Source organism: Monopterus albus, unplaced genomic scaffold (genome assembly GCF_001952655.1).
Source record: "Monopterus albus unplaced genomic scaffold, M_albus_1.0 scaffold394.1, whole genome shotgun sequence".
Taxonomy (NCBI): domain Eukaryota; kingdom Metazoa; phylum Chordata; class Actinopteri; order Synbranchiformes; family Synbranchidae; genus Monopterus; species Monopterus albus.
Window position 1 is genome coordinate 798,868 of NW_018128274.1, and position 17,273 is coordinate 816,140.

Consider the following 17,273-nt stretch of genomic DNA (forward strand, 5'->3'; position numbering starts at 1 on the left):
AAAGAGAGTGAAACTGCTGTCAGTGTAGCGTCACACAGTGGGAATCCTGAAGGATGTAAACCTGTAGCAGAGCAGAAGTAGAAAGAAGTGTGGATGTCATTTGTTCAGTGACCTGATTTGAAGTAACAACCAGTTGCTAAAATGGCTGTGTAACTAAGTTTTGATTATGTAAGAAATGAGTTCTTATTCCAAAATGAGATACTGTCTACTTGCTGAAAACCAATCACACCTACAGCAACATGTTGTCGTTTTAGATACGTTTACAACTAAGTAGTTTGACAAAGCAGATTCTTACATGTGAAAATACACTTTTGTTTTTCCTTAGGGGATAAACAGCATTTTGGAATGAAGCTCAAGACAAGAAATTCTCAAAACAATTATTCTTTGCTTGTCCACTTTAAATGAAACAGAACTGCCAAGTTTAAATCTGTTGAACCCCTCAAGTGAAATAAAAAAGTCATAGTTGAATTAAATAAAGCATTTGTGATTGATTTGAGAAATGATTTTTTTTTTTTTTGATCAAAAGTAAACAGTGCAAGACATGGTGTGACAGAAATACTAATACAGGAGCATCAGTCAAGTTCATTCATGCCTTTTCATCTCAAAAAGGTGTTGCATCAAAAAGTACACCAGAGGATTAGGCCACTGTAAAAATATTTGAGCTGACTTTTTAAAATCAGGCTTCTGACTTTAAACTCAGAATTCTGACTTTGTCCTCATAATCCCATTTTGAATCTCAGAATTGTTTTTAATCACAAAATTCTGTTTTCTCGTTAACTTTTAAAAAGGTATGTTCTGAGAAGTCCTTTTTTTTTAACAGTGGCCCTAATCCTCTTCTGTATAAAACAACAATGTATACAGTACTGGCAGTTACTGTGTACGGTAAGAGTGCAGCGTGTATAAAAAGTTTTTTCCAAGTTGTCTAGCCTAAAAAGCATTCTGACCATCTTCCTTTTATCTAAAATACATTTTAGAAAGCCAGCTCTGCATTGTCAGTCTCATTTAGGCTCAAAAACAAATATAATCAGTGGGAATTAAATCCCCAGGAGGTGTTTGGGGCATGTCCCACCAGGAGGAGGCCCCGGGGAAGACCCAGGACACGCTGGAGGGACTATGTCTCTTGGCTGGCCTGGGAATGCCTCGGTATCCCCCCAGAGGAGCTGGAGGAAGTGTCTAGGGAGAGGGAAGTGGGCATCTTTGCTTAGACCGCTGCCCCCGCGACCTGGTTTCGGATAAGCGGAGGAAAATGGATGGATGGAATTAAATCCACATCAGCAAAGTCTAAAATATATTTTGTGACATGGTAACAGTGTTCTAGGGTTGATTCTATTATTTTACAGTTATTTAATGGTGTTACTTTAGATGTCTTTACAGTGAACTGCAAAACAGTTCAGTGACACTGATAAATACAGTCTTATGCAAAAGTTTAGGCACCCCTTGATAAATAACAGATTTTGGTGATTTTTTATTTGAACAGATGTTAACACAGTTTCTCTTGGAAATGGAAAAAATGCACAATATTTTCTGCAAACAGTGATGCATAGTTACTTCTTATGCCATAAATTGAACAAAAATAAAAAATAAAAACATTATTATGGCATGGTGCAAAAGTTTGGGCACCCTACACAATCAGTACTTAGTAACACCTCCTCTGGCAGATATCACAGCTTGCAAACGCTTTTCATAGCCAGCTAAAAGTCTTTCAATTCTTGTACTTGGGATCTTCTCCCATTCTTCCTTGCAAAAGGCTTCTAGTTCTGTAATATTCTTTGGTCGTCTTGCATGCACAGCTCTTTTAAGATCTACCCACAAATTTTCAATGATGTTTAAATCAGGGGACTGTGATGGCCATTCCAAAACCTTCAGCCTGCGTCTCTTGAGGTATTCCATAGTGGATTTCGAGGTATGTTTAGGATCATTGTCCTGTTGTAGAAGCCATCCTCTTTTCAGCTTCAGCTTTTTTACAGATGGTGTGATGTTTGCTTCCAGAATTTGCTGGTATTTAGTGGAATCCATTCTTCCCTCCACCCGTGCAATGTTTCCTGTGCCACTGGCTGCAACACAACCCCAGAGCATGATAGATCCACCCCCATGCTTAATAGTTGGCAAGGTGTTCTTTTCATGAAATGCTGCTCCTTTTTTTCTCCAAACATGCCTTTGCTGATTGTGTCCAAAGAGTTCTATTTTAACTTCATCAGTCCACAGCACTTGTTTCCAAAACGCATCGGGCTTCTGTAGATGTCCTGTTGCATACTTCAGACGTTGGATTTTATGATGGGGACGCAGATAAGGTTTTCTTCTGCTGACTCTTCCATGAAGGCCTTGTCTGTGCAAGCATCGCTGCACAGTGGAACGGTGCACCACCACTCCTGAGTCTGCTAAATCTTCCTGCAGGTTTTTTGCAGTCAAATGGGGGTTTTGATTTGTCTTTCTGACCAGCATACGAGCAGTTCTGTCCGAGAGTTTTCTTGGTCTTCCAGATCTCATCTTGACCTCCACAGTTCCCCTGATCTGCCATCTCTTAATTACATTTCTTACTGTGGAAACTGCAAGCTGACAACGCTTTGCTATCTTCTTGTAGCCTTCTCCTGCATTGTGGGCATCAATAACTTTCATTTTCAGGGTCTTACACAGCTGCTTAGAGGAACCCATGGTTGCTGGGTGTCCACAAGTGTGTGCACAAGGTTTGAAGAGTCAAAGTATTTGTACAGCTTTGAAATTGGCATTTACCAATGACAGCTGTTGCTGTGCATCAGATCTAACGAGCTGATTAAGGTCTGATACCTTGTGAGAGACTTTGAGACTCTGGAACTCTTAGGGTGCCCAAACTTTTGCACCATGCCATAATAATGTTTTTATTTTTTATTTTTGTTCAATTTATGGCATAAGAAGTAACTATGCATCACTGTTTGCTGAAAATATTGTGCATTTTTTCCATTTCCAAGAGAAACTGTGTTAACATCTGTTCAAATAAAAAATCACCAAAATCTGTTATTTATCAAGGGGTGCCTAAACTTTTGCATAAGACTGTAGATACGCTGTTGATGCAGCTTACAGTAAGCCTTGTACATTTTTCAGACAAGCCAACAAAAAATGTAATTCTTGTATCTTCCAGTAAAACATCTTTTAAGGAAAAACTACAAAAAGTTCAGACATTTTCTAGGCTTTAGACGTGTAGTTGTGAAATTTCACCAACAAATGGGACAGATTTCAAACCCTCCTGTTTTGACCGCACAACATTCAACCTGACAGAATGTGGGATGCAGGTGGATGGACATTTTCCATCCCCCACAGCAATAAAAAAAACACAAGAGTCCATTATTTCTCAAATACTTTGTCCAGGGGTATGTGTCACAAAGCAAGGTATTGTATTAGCCAAACACTTAGGCTTAAAATTCCCATCTCATTCACACACTATGTCCAATATATATACCCTCTTTATTCATATGTGACAATCATGTGCTACTATGTATAAACAAGATTATAGAGTAAATATTTTATTTTTACATCCTGGGTCCCAGGTGACGTGGACACACACCCAAACACCACAAACATAATAAAACAGAGAAAAACAAACAATGCTGTAAGCCAAACATTCACTCTGCTTGAGAGGCTGCAATAACACATAGTGTAAGGTAACACAAATCACATGTGTGCATGAGTCAGTAACTTCATGTTTAGTGTCTTCTGCCTGTTAACAGCTTCCAAGCTGCAGAGAGCAGCTGGTGCCCACTGATAACAGTGTTTCATTTTTCCAGAATAAAACATCATATTCCAGTGTAACATGTACACAACTCTCCTGGTAACACACGTGGGTGCATGTGCATGTGGCCATAACGCCTGTGTGTTGATGAAAAGTTGCTGAAAACCAGATCCTTTAATAGAAATCACACACACACATACATATACAGAGCTTCAGGCATTGAGCAGCTCATCAGCAGAACGTCCAATGGCGTCGGGGTTGGAAAGGGGGTCCAGGTCTGCAAACAGGTTGAACCAGGCTGACATGTCTTTGGATGCAGCTGCTCACACACACATACACAGGTCATCAGGGGACAGCTAGGTTTAGGTCAGATCTATTAACTGTTTCTGAGCTTTCAATTACAATGACCTGTCACAACTGGTTGTGACCAGGAGTTTGCAGAGGTAGAGCCTCAAACATAGGTGGGGTTGACCAGCCTGAAAAGAAAGAGAGGCCATTATTTTTTATGCTAGGTGTGTCTGTCAGTGTGGTGCAGTGAGCTAATCCCCCTAGTAGAGTGCAGCATGTCAAACCTGTGGCGCTCAGACTGTGATCCAGCAGCTGGGAGGGCAGGAAACCTGTGGGGCTGTGGGAGTCAGAGGGCAAACACGCTGCTGCTTGCCTGCTGCTTGCTGCCCCTAAGGCTACAGAAGGGACACTGGGAGGGTCAAACATTCCAAAAGCATCCTGCCACTCTTTGCTGAACTCATCGCTGACCCCTGGACCTGGACTGAGGAGGTCTTTTAGGAAAGCCATGTCACCCCTCTCGCTGTCTTCATCCTCCAGTCTTGGCTCTTTCCCCACAAGGTAGAGAAGGCCACCTGAGAGCAGATCGCCACCTATTGGGGGGGGTAAAAAAAAGGAACTTTCTCAGCCTCACTGTTAGTATAGAAATACAGCTATGAAATATGGCTACTGCATGTATAGTTAAACTTCTACTTAGCATGACTTGTTCAAGAGAACCACTGCTCTAGACATTCATCAACAGCACAAGGAAAATGACATGAGATTCAGAATTGAAGTGAAATAGAGGCTTAAGCTAAAGGAAACAAAGCCCCTTTCAGCAGCCAGGCAGCCTGACTCCACATCCAAAATGCAAAAGGAAACAGAGATGAAATCCCAGGAGAATAAGCAAAGTTTAGATGGGAAAGCTGAGAACTAGCGAGGAAGCTCTGGATGGAAGAACCAGTAGACAGCCAGCCAGTTTACCAATAGCAGGAAGCTGTGACTGGTTAGACTGGAGGCTTCCAAAGCCCCAGGGCTCAGTCAGGTCTCTAGTCTGAGGAGGAGGAGGCAGGGGCTGACGCTGGAGTGGGACGTTTGCTGTGTCTGGGAGCTGTGGCACATCACAGGCCATGAGCATCAGGTCGTCACCAGGGCCTGCCGACAGTCCACTGAGGTCGCGCAGGGCTGGAGTGGATGTGGTATTGTTTCGGTGCACTGGGATCAAAGGATCATAAAGCCAGCAGGCATCCGGCTCACAGTCAGAAACACTAATCCCAGTGTACACTTCTGACACAAGTGCTGACCACAGAAAATGCCAAACACATTAACAGCAGAGCTTCTGTAGAGTTGCTGAACACACACTTACCACTGTCCCTGCTCTGTCTATCACTGCTGTGGGCAGGGTCTAGACAGGAACACAACTTTTGTTTTCATTATTGTAACTTAAAGATCAAACCATATCTTAAGACAAATTTATACATAAATGCAGGTAATCCTGTCACTTTTAGTACTGCTTAAGCCTATACATTAAAAAAAACACAGCTTTTTCTACATTTTGAACTTGATCACCTGCTAATATTTCAAACAAAAACTGTCAGAAAACATTATGGCATCATAATTTGTGAGAAGCTCCACTCTGTTCCTGCCTACAGGGGGCACTACATACCTCCATCAGACATACTTCCTGATGGCTTCTCCTCATCCAAGGACAACAGTCTGAGGACAAACGAAAGGAGGAGGAGTGGAAAAAATTAGTGTGCCACACACAGGTGCCTCTCCTCATGTGTGATGAAGACGTAGCTGTTTGCAATGCATGTGTTCTCACTTGTCTGCATTGCTTTGTACAGGCTCCTCTGTCTTGTCCTCTTGTTTCTGCGAGTCTGTTATCTGCTCCAGTGGGTCTCGCAGGTCCTAGAGGAAGGACATGTGCATTAACACATCAGACTACAATCACAATGTTTTTTAAGGAGGAACAACAGATAAATTTCCCCTATGACTTGTGCAGCATACTTGTGTCTCTTTAGTCTGAACTACCTTGAGTGTGGTGAACTGGTATGGTACATGTCCACGGAAGGCCTCGTGGATTTCCGACATGGCATGGGCGGTCTTCTCCCAGAACTGCAGCAGAGTGGTCTGCCATGTCAGGAAAGCATGAATGCCATAGAGAAAGAAGCAGGTACACAGATTAGGATATCTGATTTAGCCAAATAATAATAATAATATTATTAAGTGTTTACTAGTGAAACCTTTCAAAATAAAAGCTGATTTTTGTCAATTTTGGACAGACCAAGGCTAGTTGGGACCCTCTGTTTACAGCTTTATGCTATGCTATGCTAACAAGCTGCTGTGTGATTTCTGTAATGAGCATGAAAAAGTGGCAAAGTTTCTCTTGGCAAGAAAGCAAATATTTCCAAAACCTAATGCTTTAAAAGTTGGACAGACATGTACCTGGTAGGTACAGAGGGAGTGGGATAGCATGTTGCAGCGACTTGCTCCCAGCATGTCCACCTTCTGACATACATCATTCTTCAGCTTCTCAAACTGGCCCTTTGTCCCTCTGACCTGGGCCTGGACCTATCAACAGAAAAACAGAAACCAAGAGAACAAAGAACAGACACAAATACTTTGGAGAGAGTGGATGCATCCATGCTCTTAATCTCAGGGGAACGTCCTCCTACCTTGCGGAACTTTTCTAGCTGTTTGTAGGTGTCCGGGTCCAGCTCTTGGGACACATCCTTCATCCATAGCAGAGCTCCTCTGTACTCGGTGCGGGCCTTCTCCATACGACTGACCGTCAGCAGCGTGTCTGCAATGGCGCGCTGCCTGAATGTCTCCACTTCCTGGTGCAAACGGTGCAGTGGTGGGCAAAGTGCCATCCTTATGAAACAAAAAAAACATACAGTGGGAGGATGTTGGATGTTGTTTTTTTGACTTCAAAGTTTATTTGGAATGCACTGTATATTCATTTATTCAGTGCCTAATCACTGGTTTTATTGTCTCTGCTGCTGCTGACCTCTGCTTGGCGGAGGTACACAGGGCCTTGCTGGTGGCACCCATCATGTTGCCAGCCTTGGTGCGATTATGTTCAGCCTGGAAGCACAGAAACAGGCCGAGCTCGTTCTCCTCCTGAGACAACCCTGGGAAAAGAGCTCACAGTTTTAACTTCTGCAGGGGGAATAAGATCAAATCAACATAGATCAGTGATTCCGCTGGTAACATTCAAACATGGTGGCCCGCCATGGCAAAAAATAAATAAATAAATCCAACCAATCAATCATTTAATCAAGTGCTTCAGTGACTTGCCTGAGAAGCCTGTAAAACAGGTCAAGTCACATACACAGGTACAGTTAAGGCCAAATCAGACAGCAGATAGAACACCATTCTCTTTGTCTGCTGTCCTTGCAGGTCAACAGGAGCTGATGATTGACACCGAACGTCACACATCACGTCTCGCTTTCAGTCAGGCTCCGGTTATGTCGTTGAGTGAAGCACAGACCAGTGAACTGCTGAGGACTTTGCAACCAGTAAAAAAACAAAAATTATAACTGTCACTAAAAAGTAACTAGCCTATATTAATCCATTAAGTGTTTGTCACCTCCAAAGAGGGAACACAGATTAGGGATAGAAGACAGAGCTCAGAGAGGGATAGATGAGGAGAAAGGAGAGCATGACTGTCTGTTGGGGGGGCGTTAAATTAGAAAACTAAGGGAACAATTGCTGATTTTGTGACAAACTCCTCTGTTATGCACCTCAGGCTGCTATTCTCCAGACAGCAATGATTACAGTGCTTTAATGGAGAGACATATAGGCTAGTGAATCACAACCAGGAGCACACCTGCAGTTGGCAGAGGCTATGTGAAAACACTGTGGAGCAGGGCACCTCATTTCAAAATATGTCTGAAATTAACCGCTGCTATTGTTAGAGAGAAAACATGACTGTCACTCACGTGTAATCCTGTGCTGGTACCGCTCAATCACTTTCAGCAGCTCCGTGCATGTGGCCTGAACCGAGCGGAAGAACTGCAGACAAGCAGACCCAATTTAGAAACACTTCCTACACACATTAGGCTACTATTCTCAAATCAGTTCTACTTTAAAGCAACATGTGGCTTTGGGATTATTCGTTTTATGTCACTGATTTTGAAACGTTTTTGCAGTGGGATATTTGCCCCTCTCTATCAGTAAACGCAACATATTTTTTTCTCTCTCCTGGTGGTCGGCCGCCTCTACTCCCATCTGGTAGTTAATGACAGTCACTAAATGATGATGGTGTGTGTCACAGCAATACAGACATCAAGGCCACTCCAATGCTGCTAGAAAGAGTGAGGGATGGAAGGGTCACCGCGACTTCTAGAGCCTTAGGCATTAGGCTCAGGAAGTGTGTGTGTATGTGTATGTGTATGTATGTGTGTGTGTGTGTGTGTGTGTGTGTAGTGTGTGTGTGTAATTACAGACCTTTACATTTGACGTGAGACTGGAGTTCACTGCTTATAATAAATGTGCAAAATTTCTAGCAAATTACAGCAACTGCTGAATTTCACAGTGTTTGTCCTGCACCCTTATCAATGTGTGGTAGTTTTATATCTCACAACTAGTGACAGAAAACAGATTACAGACAGCAGGCATGACTGGAATTGAGCCTTTTGACCACCTTCAAAAAAAAAAAACCTTTTAAGTGCATTTAGGATTATAACAAAGAGCAGACGTTTCAACTTGTCATAGCACAAACTTGGCAGCAGAAATAAAAGTTGCAGTTGTTTGCTTCACCAACAATAAACAGCTCAAAAACATTATTGTGCTGTTAGTATCTAACTAGCTTAGCTGCAATACAGAAAAAGTATCATATGTATCTGTGTATTAAATGGACCTGAGACATGTTGCTGTAAAATAAAAAGCACAGCTGAAAATAAAATAAAAATCAGTGATGGCTCTAATAGAATTCCATTTAGCTGCTTCCGTTTCAGGGTCCTGGTATTGTACATGCTGGGTCAGTGTCACATTTTCATGGCTTCGTTCATGGGGAACACTTAGACAGAATATTTATTAGCAAAACCTGTGGCATAATTTGAAAGCAATTATAATGACCACACACATTTTAACCTGTCTTAAGCCTTCAACTACAGCTAAGCTACTGACAAAGCAACAATCTTTTTTTATCCAGTGGAAACATATGAAAAGATCGGAGGGAGGAGGTGACTTAAACATGTGTAGAGTTACTGATTAACTGTAGAATAAACAGTCAATACCTCGGGTTTGTCTGCCTCAGCACAGGCCAAATACCTGTCAGTGTCAGATCTTTGGCTCTTAGTGAGCTATAACAGTAGCATAAAGTAACATAAAGTGAGTAATACCAATCAGTTCTTCGATATCGTGTTAGCCTGTAGTGGCAACTGGTCTGACTGAGTCACAGCAATACAGCTAGGGAATAAGCTAGGAGGAAACAGCTATATTTGTGCAACACATCCACACAGATGCCCATCACTAACACATCATTTACTAGTGCAGCTTGAAAATTAACACACAAGTTGTCAGCTTTCAATATTTAAATGTGTTCTTCAAACATCTGCCTTGCAACACCTTCCTCCAGTTTCTCATTCTGTTTCTGTCTTGCTGGGGCTGGATCCAGGGACAAAGAGAGCAGGAAGAGGCCTGATCTTGTTCCCCAAACAAAACAAAAGCCTCCTATAGCTCAGTGAAACTCTACCATGCTCCTGTCTCACAGGACCAGGACAGACAGCCTGTCACAGCCAAGTGCCAGTCACATCTCAGCCAATCCAGACTGTCTGGTCCAGTGAGGGCTAAGACTGTTGACATCATTGTGATGTGAGACATCTCCCATATAATTAGAAGTGTTATAACTAGACAGCAGGAAAAAGCTCTGCAAACAATGGTCACCTTGTACCAACACACTCAACATGTTCTGAGCTATAGATGTAATATGTTTCCAAAATTTCCCACAAGCTTCAGTTTATTTTTAGAAGCATGTGCTGTAGAAATGAATTATGGAAACCTGTTTTATCATACCCTTAACATACAATTTTACCCTTTTACATTTCAGATTTACTACAATTTAAAACAATGTTTGTCTAGTTTATACAAAGTTTGGCTGCGTTTGTACCAGTGTTGTAGTCGGGTCACTAAACTTCGAGTCTGATTCAAGTCCCCAGTGTTCAAGTCAAGCCCTCTTGTCTCCTGTCCTACCTCGAGCTTGGCGTCCAGGTCAGCATCTGAGGCTACCACATACTCATCCTCCTTCTTGCCTGTGGCTTTGATGAGGACCTGCTTGGTCTTCCAGAACTTCTTCTGCATGCGAGCCATCACTGAGCTGTCCTCGCTGATCAGAGATTGGTTGCCATTTGGCATGCCCACAGGGAACCTGGACCCCAGAGCAGTGGTTCAGTCAGTGGCATGAGGATGCAGCTTAGTTTTTACATGGGTGTGTCATTTTGCTTGTAACAACAGTGTTTCATATGATAATAATACACTGGCTACAGTAAAAAATATCACACATACCCGTCCATCATTGGATATCTTCCCTTTTCCGTTCTAAACAAAAAACATATGTTTAAACAGACAAAGTAAGATAACTGATGTCCATTAAAGATAATATTTTTACTTAAGGTTATGAAAAGGGCATGACCAAGTATTTTTTTTTACTAGACTGAAGAGCACGACTTTGATAGACAAAAAGAATTTTGTGTAAAACTGTCATATTCTCTGGGTATAATAATGAGTAAAATCACACTAAATTGTAGTGCTGCTTCCTGTTTAATTTAGCTAAGTACATACAAGAACCAGCAGCAGGCATGAAAGCTGAGCTGACAGCTGCTTCCCGAATCAGTTACAATATAAGCGGTTATTACAGGTGATCTGTAGATGAAAAACTTAAGAGCACTAAAAGCTAAACAGTTAATCTAATATGGTTCTTGGAGCAGTTTGAAGACACCTGCGAACTGAGAGGCAGCTAGCTTAGCTGTCGAGCAAGTGCTCAGTTACACCAAACGCTAGCTTTCTAACAGAAAGAAAAGGCAAAGCGTCATTCTGACATGTATCAGTAATGTGAATTCATGAATGACGGGGTATTAAACCAGAAATTAACCAAGCAGTAGTGGAGAAAGCATGGCAGAAAATGTAAAGGGGCTTGAGTGCTAGCAGCAGTTTAGCTAATAGCAAGTGTCGTGGCCAGTTCAACGTAACGTCTCGTTGACATGTAACTACAGGAAATACAAGTCCGCTTTAATGTCTTATAGAAAGATATTTAATGAATACCGCTCTTTAAATTCTACCTTGTTTTTAGTTTAGTTCAGCTGTCCGAGCATCTATGCAGCGTAGACCCGGGGAGCCTCCTCTCCTGATGGCTATCATCATCCGAGTCCGAGAAACAGGATATGCAAAGAAGCTGTATGTAGCACTGTTTTGACACACGGGGTCGCTGTTGCTCAAAGATCGTAAGTAATATGTATATAAGCAGATGTCTAAAATTTGTGAGTGACAACTGTATAGGAAATTTGCAAAAAAAAAACAACTCAAAGGCCATCCCATTTGTATGCTCGGTTGATGCACACAGTGTGTGTCTACATGTCTGTGAAAGCATGCATCAAGTTGAAACAAATGCAAATAACTGTACGATCAGCACAATACTGTATTAGTGTAATGCCTCAAAATGTGTACTGCAATTCTGCGGAAGGTTGTGCTGGAATTGCTGGCTAGAGAAGCAAGGTCAAGGTCAAAACATTTACTGTCATATGCAGTCAAAAAGCATGTTTCCCCAATGAAATGTTACATTTGCTGTCCACTTTGAATGCCAGTAAAACCACACTTCCCTTGACCACATCTTGCAGGTGTTTATGGTCCACAGCAGTGCTGTCCTAGCACCAGTGATGCAGCTAGGTAACATGCTCTGGATGACTAGAAGCTACTTTGGTGACATGACCAATGTTCTGCCTCCTTAAAAAGCATATTCGCTGTTGTGCTTTCTTGGTGTTACAGGTCACTGTGCACTAAGACAACCAGGCACAGGGACAGTTTCTTCCCTGAGGCTGTCACTCTGATGTACACTTAACCCACGACCATATGACTGGACAATAACCCTCAGATTATACAGACTCATACAGGTCTCTAGTACTCTGTTTTAAGTACTCTATTTTTATCCCTAATTATCTCATTTTAATGAACATTCCCTTGTTGTCTGCATTGTTTACTGTCTATTTATACTGCTTTTTCTGAATTGTTTGCACTGGTTGTTGATGTTAATACTGCTATTTTGTTATATTGCACAGCCTTATGCTGGTCTACTGTTTGCACATTGAGAGCCGATGTACGCGAGTCAAATTCCTCGTGTGTCCAACACACCTGGCCAATAAACTGATTCTGATTGACCACATGAGTGACCAAGGAAAGTATGCACTAATGTGAACTCCCAGGAATTGAATGGCTGTGGTCACTGCACTTTGATATGGTAGTATCATATAAATAGGAAAAAAAAAAGAAATCATGTACCATAATTTAAGTATTTTTATGGTATGTGATTTTGGTAGGTAGGTAGGTAGGTACTTTATTGATCCCTCAATGGGGAAATTTCAGTGTTTCAGCAGCAATGGAGAACAGCATAACACCATGAGAACAAGCACCGCACACACATCCTGATAAATAAATTCCAAATACTCAAAAATAGAATCAAGCATTTGAATAATCAAGAACAGAATTTACATATGTGCATATTAACCATGCATTTTACCCCAGGATTTGAGTATTGCACCTCAGTTGACTATTACATAGTCCCTCATACTTTCACCTAGCTTATCCCTGCAGTGATGAATTGTACAGTCTGATTGCTGTGGGGACGAACGACCTACGGTAACGCTTCTTCTTACACTGGGGATGTAACAGTCTTGCGCTAAAGGAACTGTTCAGAGCCTCTACTGTGTGGTGCAGTACTGGCCCTTCTTGTACAGGGCATCAGTGTTTTCAGTCCAATCCATTTTGTTGAGGTGGACCCCCTGGTATTTAAAGGTGTCCACAATCTCAATGATTGAGCCCTGAAAGCTCACCGGAGGTGGTTTACTTTGGTGTACTTAAATTATTTTAAAACACCTGACAACCTTAATAAACACCTACAGTATAATTTAAAGTTCTGCCTTGCATCCTCAAATGGCCTTACACTTGGCTAATAAACTAATAGCCACCATCTAAATATAAAAATCATGAAAGACTAGGAAATGCAACGTTAACTTCAAGAGACAACATTTTTGGAGACATTTAATTTATAGTTTTCTTGGGTTACAGGAAATTAAAGAAAGTAACCAAGGAGGTAAAAATAACCAAAACAGTGAAACAAGCAAAGTTTGTACTTTACAAAATTTGAACCACTGCTGTGTTTGTCTGCCTGTGAAAACACTGACAACACATGGGTGTCTGTGATGATGGATGAGCGGGATCTCTTTGCAATCCATGCTGGCAGTTGAGCCTACACCCCCGCATCTGTCTGACAGGATGAGTATTTGTAGGTGTACAACTTGTTATCCGCACCTCCGCTCAACATCAGCTGAAAACAGAAACATAAAAGAGAGAGTGAGTTATACACTGATTTTATATACACAGTGTTTGTGTAGAGTTAAAATCCGGTGGTGCCTTACACTGCTTTCTGTCCAGTCCACACAAAACACTTTGTCCTCGTGGGCTGCCAAGTTATACAGAGGCGCCTTGCAGCTGGAAGACAATACAGCAAAATTAGGTGCTAGATTTATTCACTGGATGCCTATAACAAGCTTATTTATCTTATAAAACACAAAAAACACCAATATACACCAAAATACAGTAGAAAAACTGACAGATTCTACCTAAGTGCCAACAGTGAAGACACTGATGTTATTCTGACAAGATCACAAAATTCGTTTCAGACATGGGCATCACTTAGCAGACAGCTGTTTACTCAAACGTGGAATGGACAGGATGTCCTTCTCCATATCTTGACAGAAGTGACCTTTTCTACTTTAACAGTGTAGATAATGACCCCGCTTATGCTGTCATTAGTGCCTGAAAACCTTGAACTTTAATTTCTAATGGGAATACGTTACTGTCTTCTGATTAAGATGCATATTATACACAGAATACAATGAATTACGTGCTTCACAGACCTTCTGGTGTCCCACAGTTTCACCAGGTTGTCAAGGGAACCAGAGACCAGCTGGTACTCATGAGAAGGTGCCCACTTCACAGCCGTGACCCAGCCAGTGTGCGAGGTCAGAGACAGCAGCACCAGCGACCCATCTGGACAGGAGAGGAGGCATTTATAGGCATGAAGAGCAAAAGACAGCGTACTACTTGCAGAGGGTGGAAATGCAGCTATGATTTTATTTATTTATTTTTTTTATGTGATACAGAGAAAACGATCTGACATAAAGATGTCAAAGTAGTACCTTTGGTGCGAGGGTCCCACAGTCGAATGTGTCTGTCGCTGCTGCCTGAGGCCAGTCGTCGACACAGAGAGGAATAGGAAATGCAGTTAAACACTTTGCTACCTGTCTGTGAAAGGACAAAAATGTCTGTCAGTTTTTATGGGAAATGTCTCAAATGGTTGCACCGTATGTCCCTGTTTGAGTATTTATAAAAATAATTCTGTAACACAACAAAATTTTGTTGTTAGGAGGAAAATCTAAAATATTGAAAGGAGACACTGCGGATGCTTCAAAATAGTGGTGCATCTCTTAAATAAGAAGCAGTCAGTGAATCTAGCTAAATCTTATTCTGTATATAAAACTGGCTTCCAATTTAATCGTCTAAAATGCTTTGCACATCATAGTATTATTATATACCTATGCTACCTAATTGAAATCATGTTTAGTTTTCTTTGACTGAGCCTGCATACTTTTTAATAAATAGAGCTATATTTTCAGAGCATTATACCTCACTGTTTTATGTCTGAATGATGGTAATTTCTAGAGTGTTTAGAAATGCATATGCCTGAAAGATAATTGAACAACAATGAACAGGATTTCTAGTGTGTTTTCCAGCCCAGAGTAGTGTCTACAGTTATGAATGTCATCAACTATTACTACATGTGGTCAGCATGTTTGACAGTCTGTCTTACCAGTGTAGTCTTCATTCCTCCAGTCTCAACATCCCACACACGGATGGTGTGGTCCCAGGATGCGCTGCAAACCTCCTCACTGTCGCACCACAGGACAGAGGACACAGCCTCATTATGTCCAGACAATGTCATCAGGGGAGTCTGTGTCAGTGTGTGAACATGAGAATTTTCATATTAACAAATCATTTGTTAATGAGTTTTTATTGCAACTCTGCACTCACCCTGGTCAGGCCCAACTGCTGAGTCTTCTGTTTCTTCCTCGGTCTGTCAGAAATGTCCTCAACCTCATCTGATTCATCTGTGGGCACTATTAGTAGAAGAAAAATGTTTTAGCTTGGCAAAGACAAAGACTTAACAATCATTTGTTAATTATAGGCACATACCCGCTGACCAAATTTTCAACATTTTGTCCCAGGAGCCACTGCAGAACTAACAGAGAGTGAAACAGAAAGAAAGTCACTTTTGACTTTTCCCATGTAGGGGTCGCCACAGCGAATCGTCACACTGACGACTGGCATGTTGACATTTGGCACGTGTTTTATGCCAGATGCCCTTCCTGACGCAACCCTGATTCAAACCCAGGCTGCAGCAGCAAGAGCGCTGTGCCTTAACCACTAGCCTACCAGGGATGGGCCCCCACTGAACTAACAGAGAGTGAAACAGACATTCGACAAATGAATTAAAGCCTATATTTGACTTTTATCATTTGTTTTCTGTCCACTCAGACTTTACCTTTGAGCCACTGGGGTCTGTGGCAACAGTGTCAATGCTCCCCGTGTGTCCCCGACAGCAGTGCCTGGCTTTCACCTTGCTCTTCTCGGAGTTCCACTCCCAGAGCAGGATGGTTTGGTCCAGAGAGGCCGTCAGAAGCAGAGAGGTCAGACCATCTGAAAAACATCCACGGAGATGTTTTGAAGACTGGTTTGAAATAACAGAGTGAGTGTCTACCATTCTGCCCTGCTCACCTCTTTTAATCCAGGCTACATCTTTCACCACATCTCTATGTCCGGCCACAGTCATCATCGCTTTGCCCTCCACAGACCAGATCCTGGCTGTCTTGTCATATGACCCTGTTAAGATCCTGCAAAAAAATACAGGACAAAAACAAGGTTGATGAGAAAGTGTTCATGCTGTTATGAACTCAAAGTGGTATTTGTCATCTTACCATTCAGCGTCTGCATCTACAGAGCTAATCCAGTCATCGTGCATCATGCACTCCTCAGGCTCTGGGGCTGTGATTCGCTCAACATACTCTATCTCCACCACTTCTTCCTGAAACATAAACAGACATTCTCCAGTTGTAATGTTGCCATTTATAATCAAATCAAATCAAATTTTATTTGTATAGCGCCAAAATACAACAAAAGACATCTCAGGACACTTTACAAAGTAAGGTCTAGACCTTACTGTTATCACTATTATTACAGAGGGAAAACCCAACAAATCCCCCTTGAGCAAGCACTTGGTGACAGTGGGGAGGAAAAACTCCCTTTAACAGAAGAAACCTCCGACAGACCCCAGCTCTTGGTGAGCGGCCTTCTGCCTCGACCGGTTGGGGTGAGTGGATAGAGGAGAGACAAAAGAAGAAAAGCAACAAGACGCAACAAACAATCAAACACTGGTCAGGTTGATGTGGCTGATGACTGTTCATCAGAAACATAGAGCTCCAGAGCCAGGGCAACCTGCAGAAAAGTACAGGGAGAGAAAGAGGACACACTATGGGAGAGTGGAGACACAAAGTTAGTAATGTGTAATGGTGGCATATAGAAGCATAAGGAGAGAGGAAAAGAGAGGAAAGGAGAGGGGAGGGGAGCATAACTAAGGGAAGGCTCAGGGTCACCTATTCCAGCTCTAACTATAAGCTTTATCAAAAAGGAATGTCTTAAGTCTAATCTTAAAGGTAGAGAGGGTGTCCACCTCCCGAACTGAGACTGGGAGTTGGATCCATAGGAGAGGACCTTGATAGCTAAAGGCTCTGCCTCCCATTCTGCTTCTGTGGATTCTAGGAACCACAAGTAAACCTGCACTCTGAGAGCGAAGTGCTCTGTTAGGATGATAAGGCTCTACGAGGTCTTTAAGATATGATGGAGCCTTGTCATTAAGGGCTTTGTATGTTAGGAGAAGGATTTTAAATTTTATTCCGAATTTTACAGGGAGCCAGTGGAGAGAAGCTAATATGGGAGAGATATGATCCCTCTTGCTTGCATTTTGGATTAA

The 17,273-nt window shown here is 42.0% G+C and overlaps 2 protein-coding genes across 2 annotated transcripts in view; both read right to left on the reverse strand.

The window, feature by feature from the left end:
• Window positions 1–3,419: 3,419 nt before the first annotated feature.
• Window positions 3,420–11,385, reverse strand: ical1 (islet cell autoantigen 1-like). Its single transcript, XM_020586100.1, is given in 15 exon segments — window positions 3,420–4,059; window positions 4,106–4,179; window positions 4,276–4,581; window positions 4,952–5,182; window positions 5,334–5,372; window positions 5,634–5,683; window positions 5,793–5,878; window positions 6,002–6,100; window positions 6,416–6,541; window positions 6,646–6,844; window positions 6,981–7,104; window positions 7,915–7,987; window positions 10,169–10,343; window positions 10,481–10,513; window positions 11,254–11,385. Coding segments are annotated over 14 exon segments (1,737 nt in total). The 5' UTR covers window positions 10,492–10,513; window positions 11,254–11,385; the 3' UTR covers window positions 3,420–3,915.
• A 1,821-nt stretch (window positions 11,386–13,206) lies between these two features.
• Window positions 13,207–17,273, reverse strand: part of wdr12 (WD repeat domain 12) — a 6,055-nt gene continuing 1,988 nt past the window's right edge. Inside the window, exons 4-13 of the mRNA XM_020586106.1 lie at window positions 16,222–16,328; window positions 16,022–16,137; window positions 15,789–15,943; window positions 15,440–15,485; window positions 15,278–15,363; window positions 15,057–15,197; window positions 14,386–14,491; window positions 14,104–14,236; window positions 13,603–13,675; window positions 13,207–13,511 (exon numbers count right to left, since the gene is read on the reverse strand). Of these exons, the coding sequence (XP_020441762.1) occupies window positions 13,434–13,511; window positions 13,603–13,675; window positions 14,104–14,236; window positions 14,386–14,491; window positions 15,057–15,197; window positions 15,278–15,363; window positions 15,440–15,485; window positions 15,789–15,943; window positions 16,022–16,137; window positions 16,222–16,328 (1,041 nt within the window). The 3' untranslated portion in view covers window positions 13,207–13,433. The remainder of the gene's footprint in view (window positions 13,512–13,602; window positions 13,676–14,103; window positions 14,237–14,385; window positions 14,492–15,056; window positions 15,198–15,277; window positions 15,364–15,439; window positions 15,486–15,788; window positions 15,944–16,021; window positions 16,138–16,221; window positions 16,329–17,273) is intronic.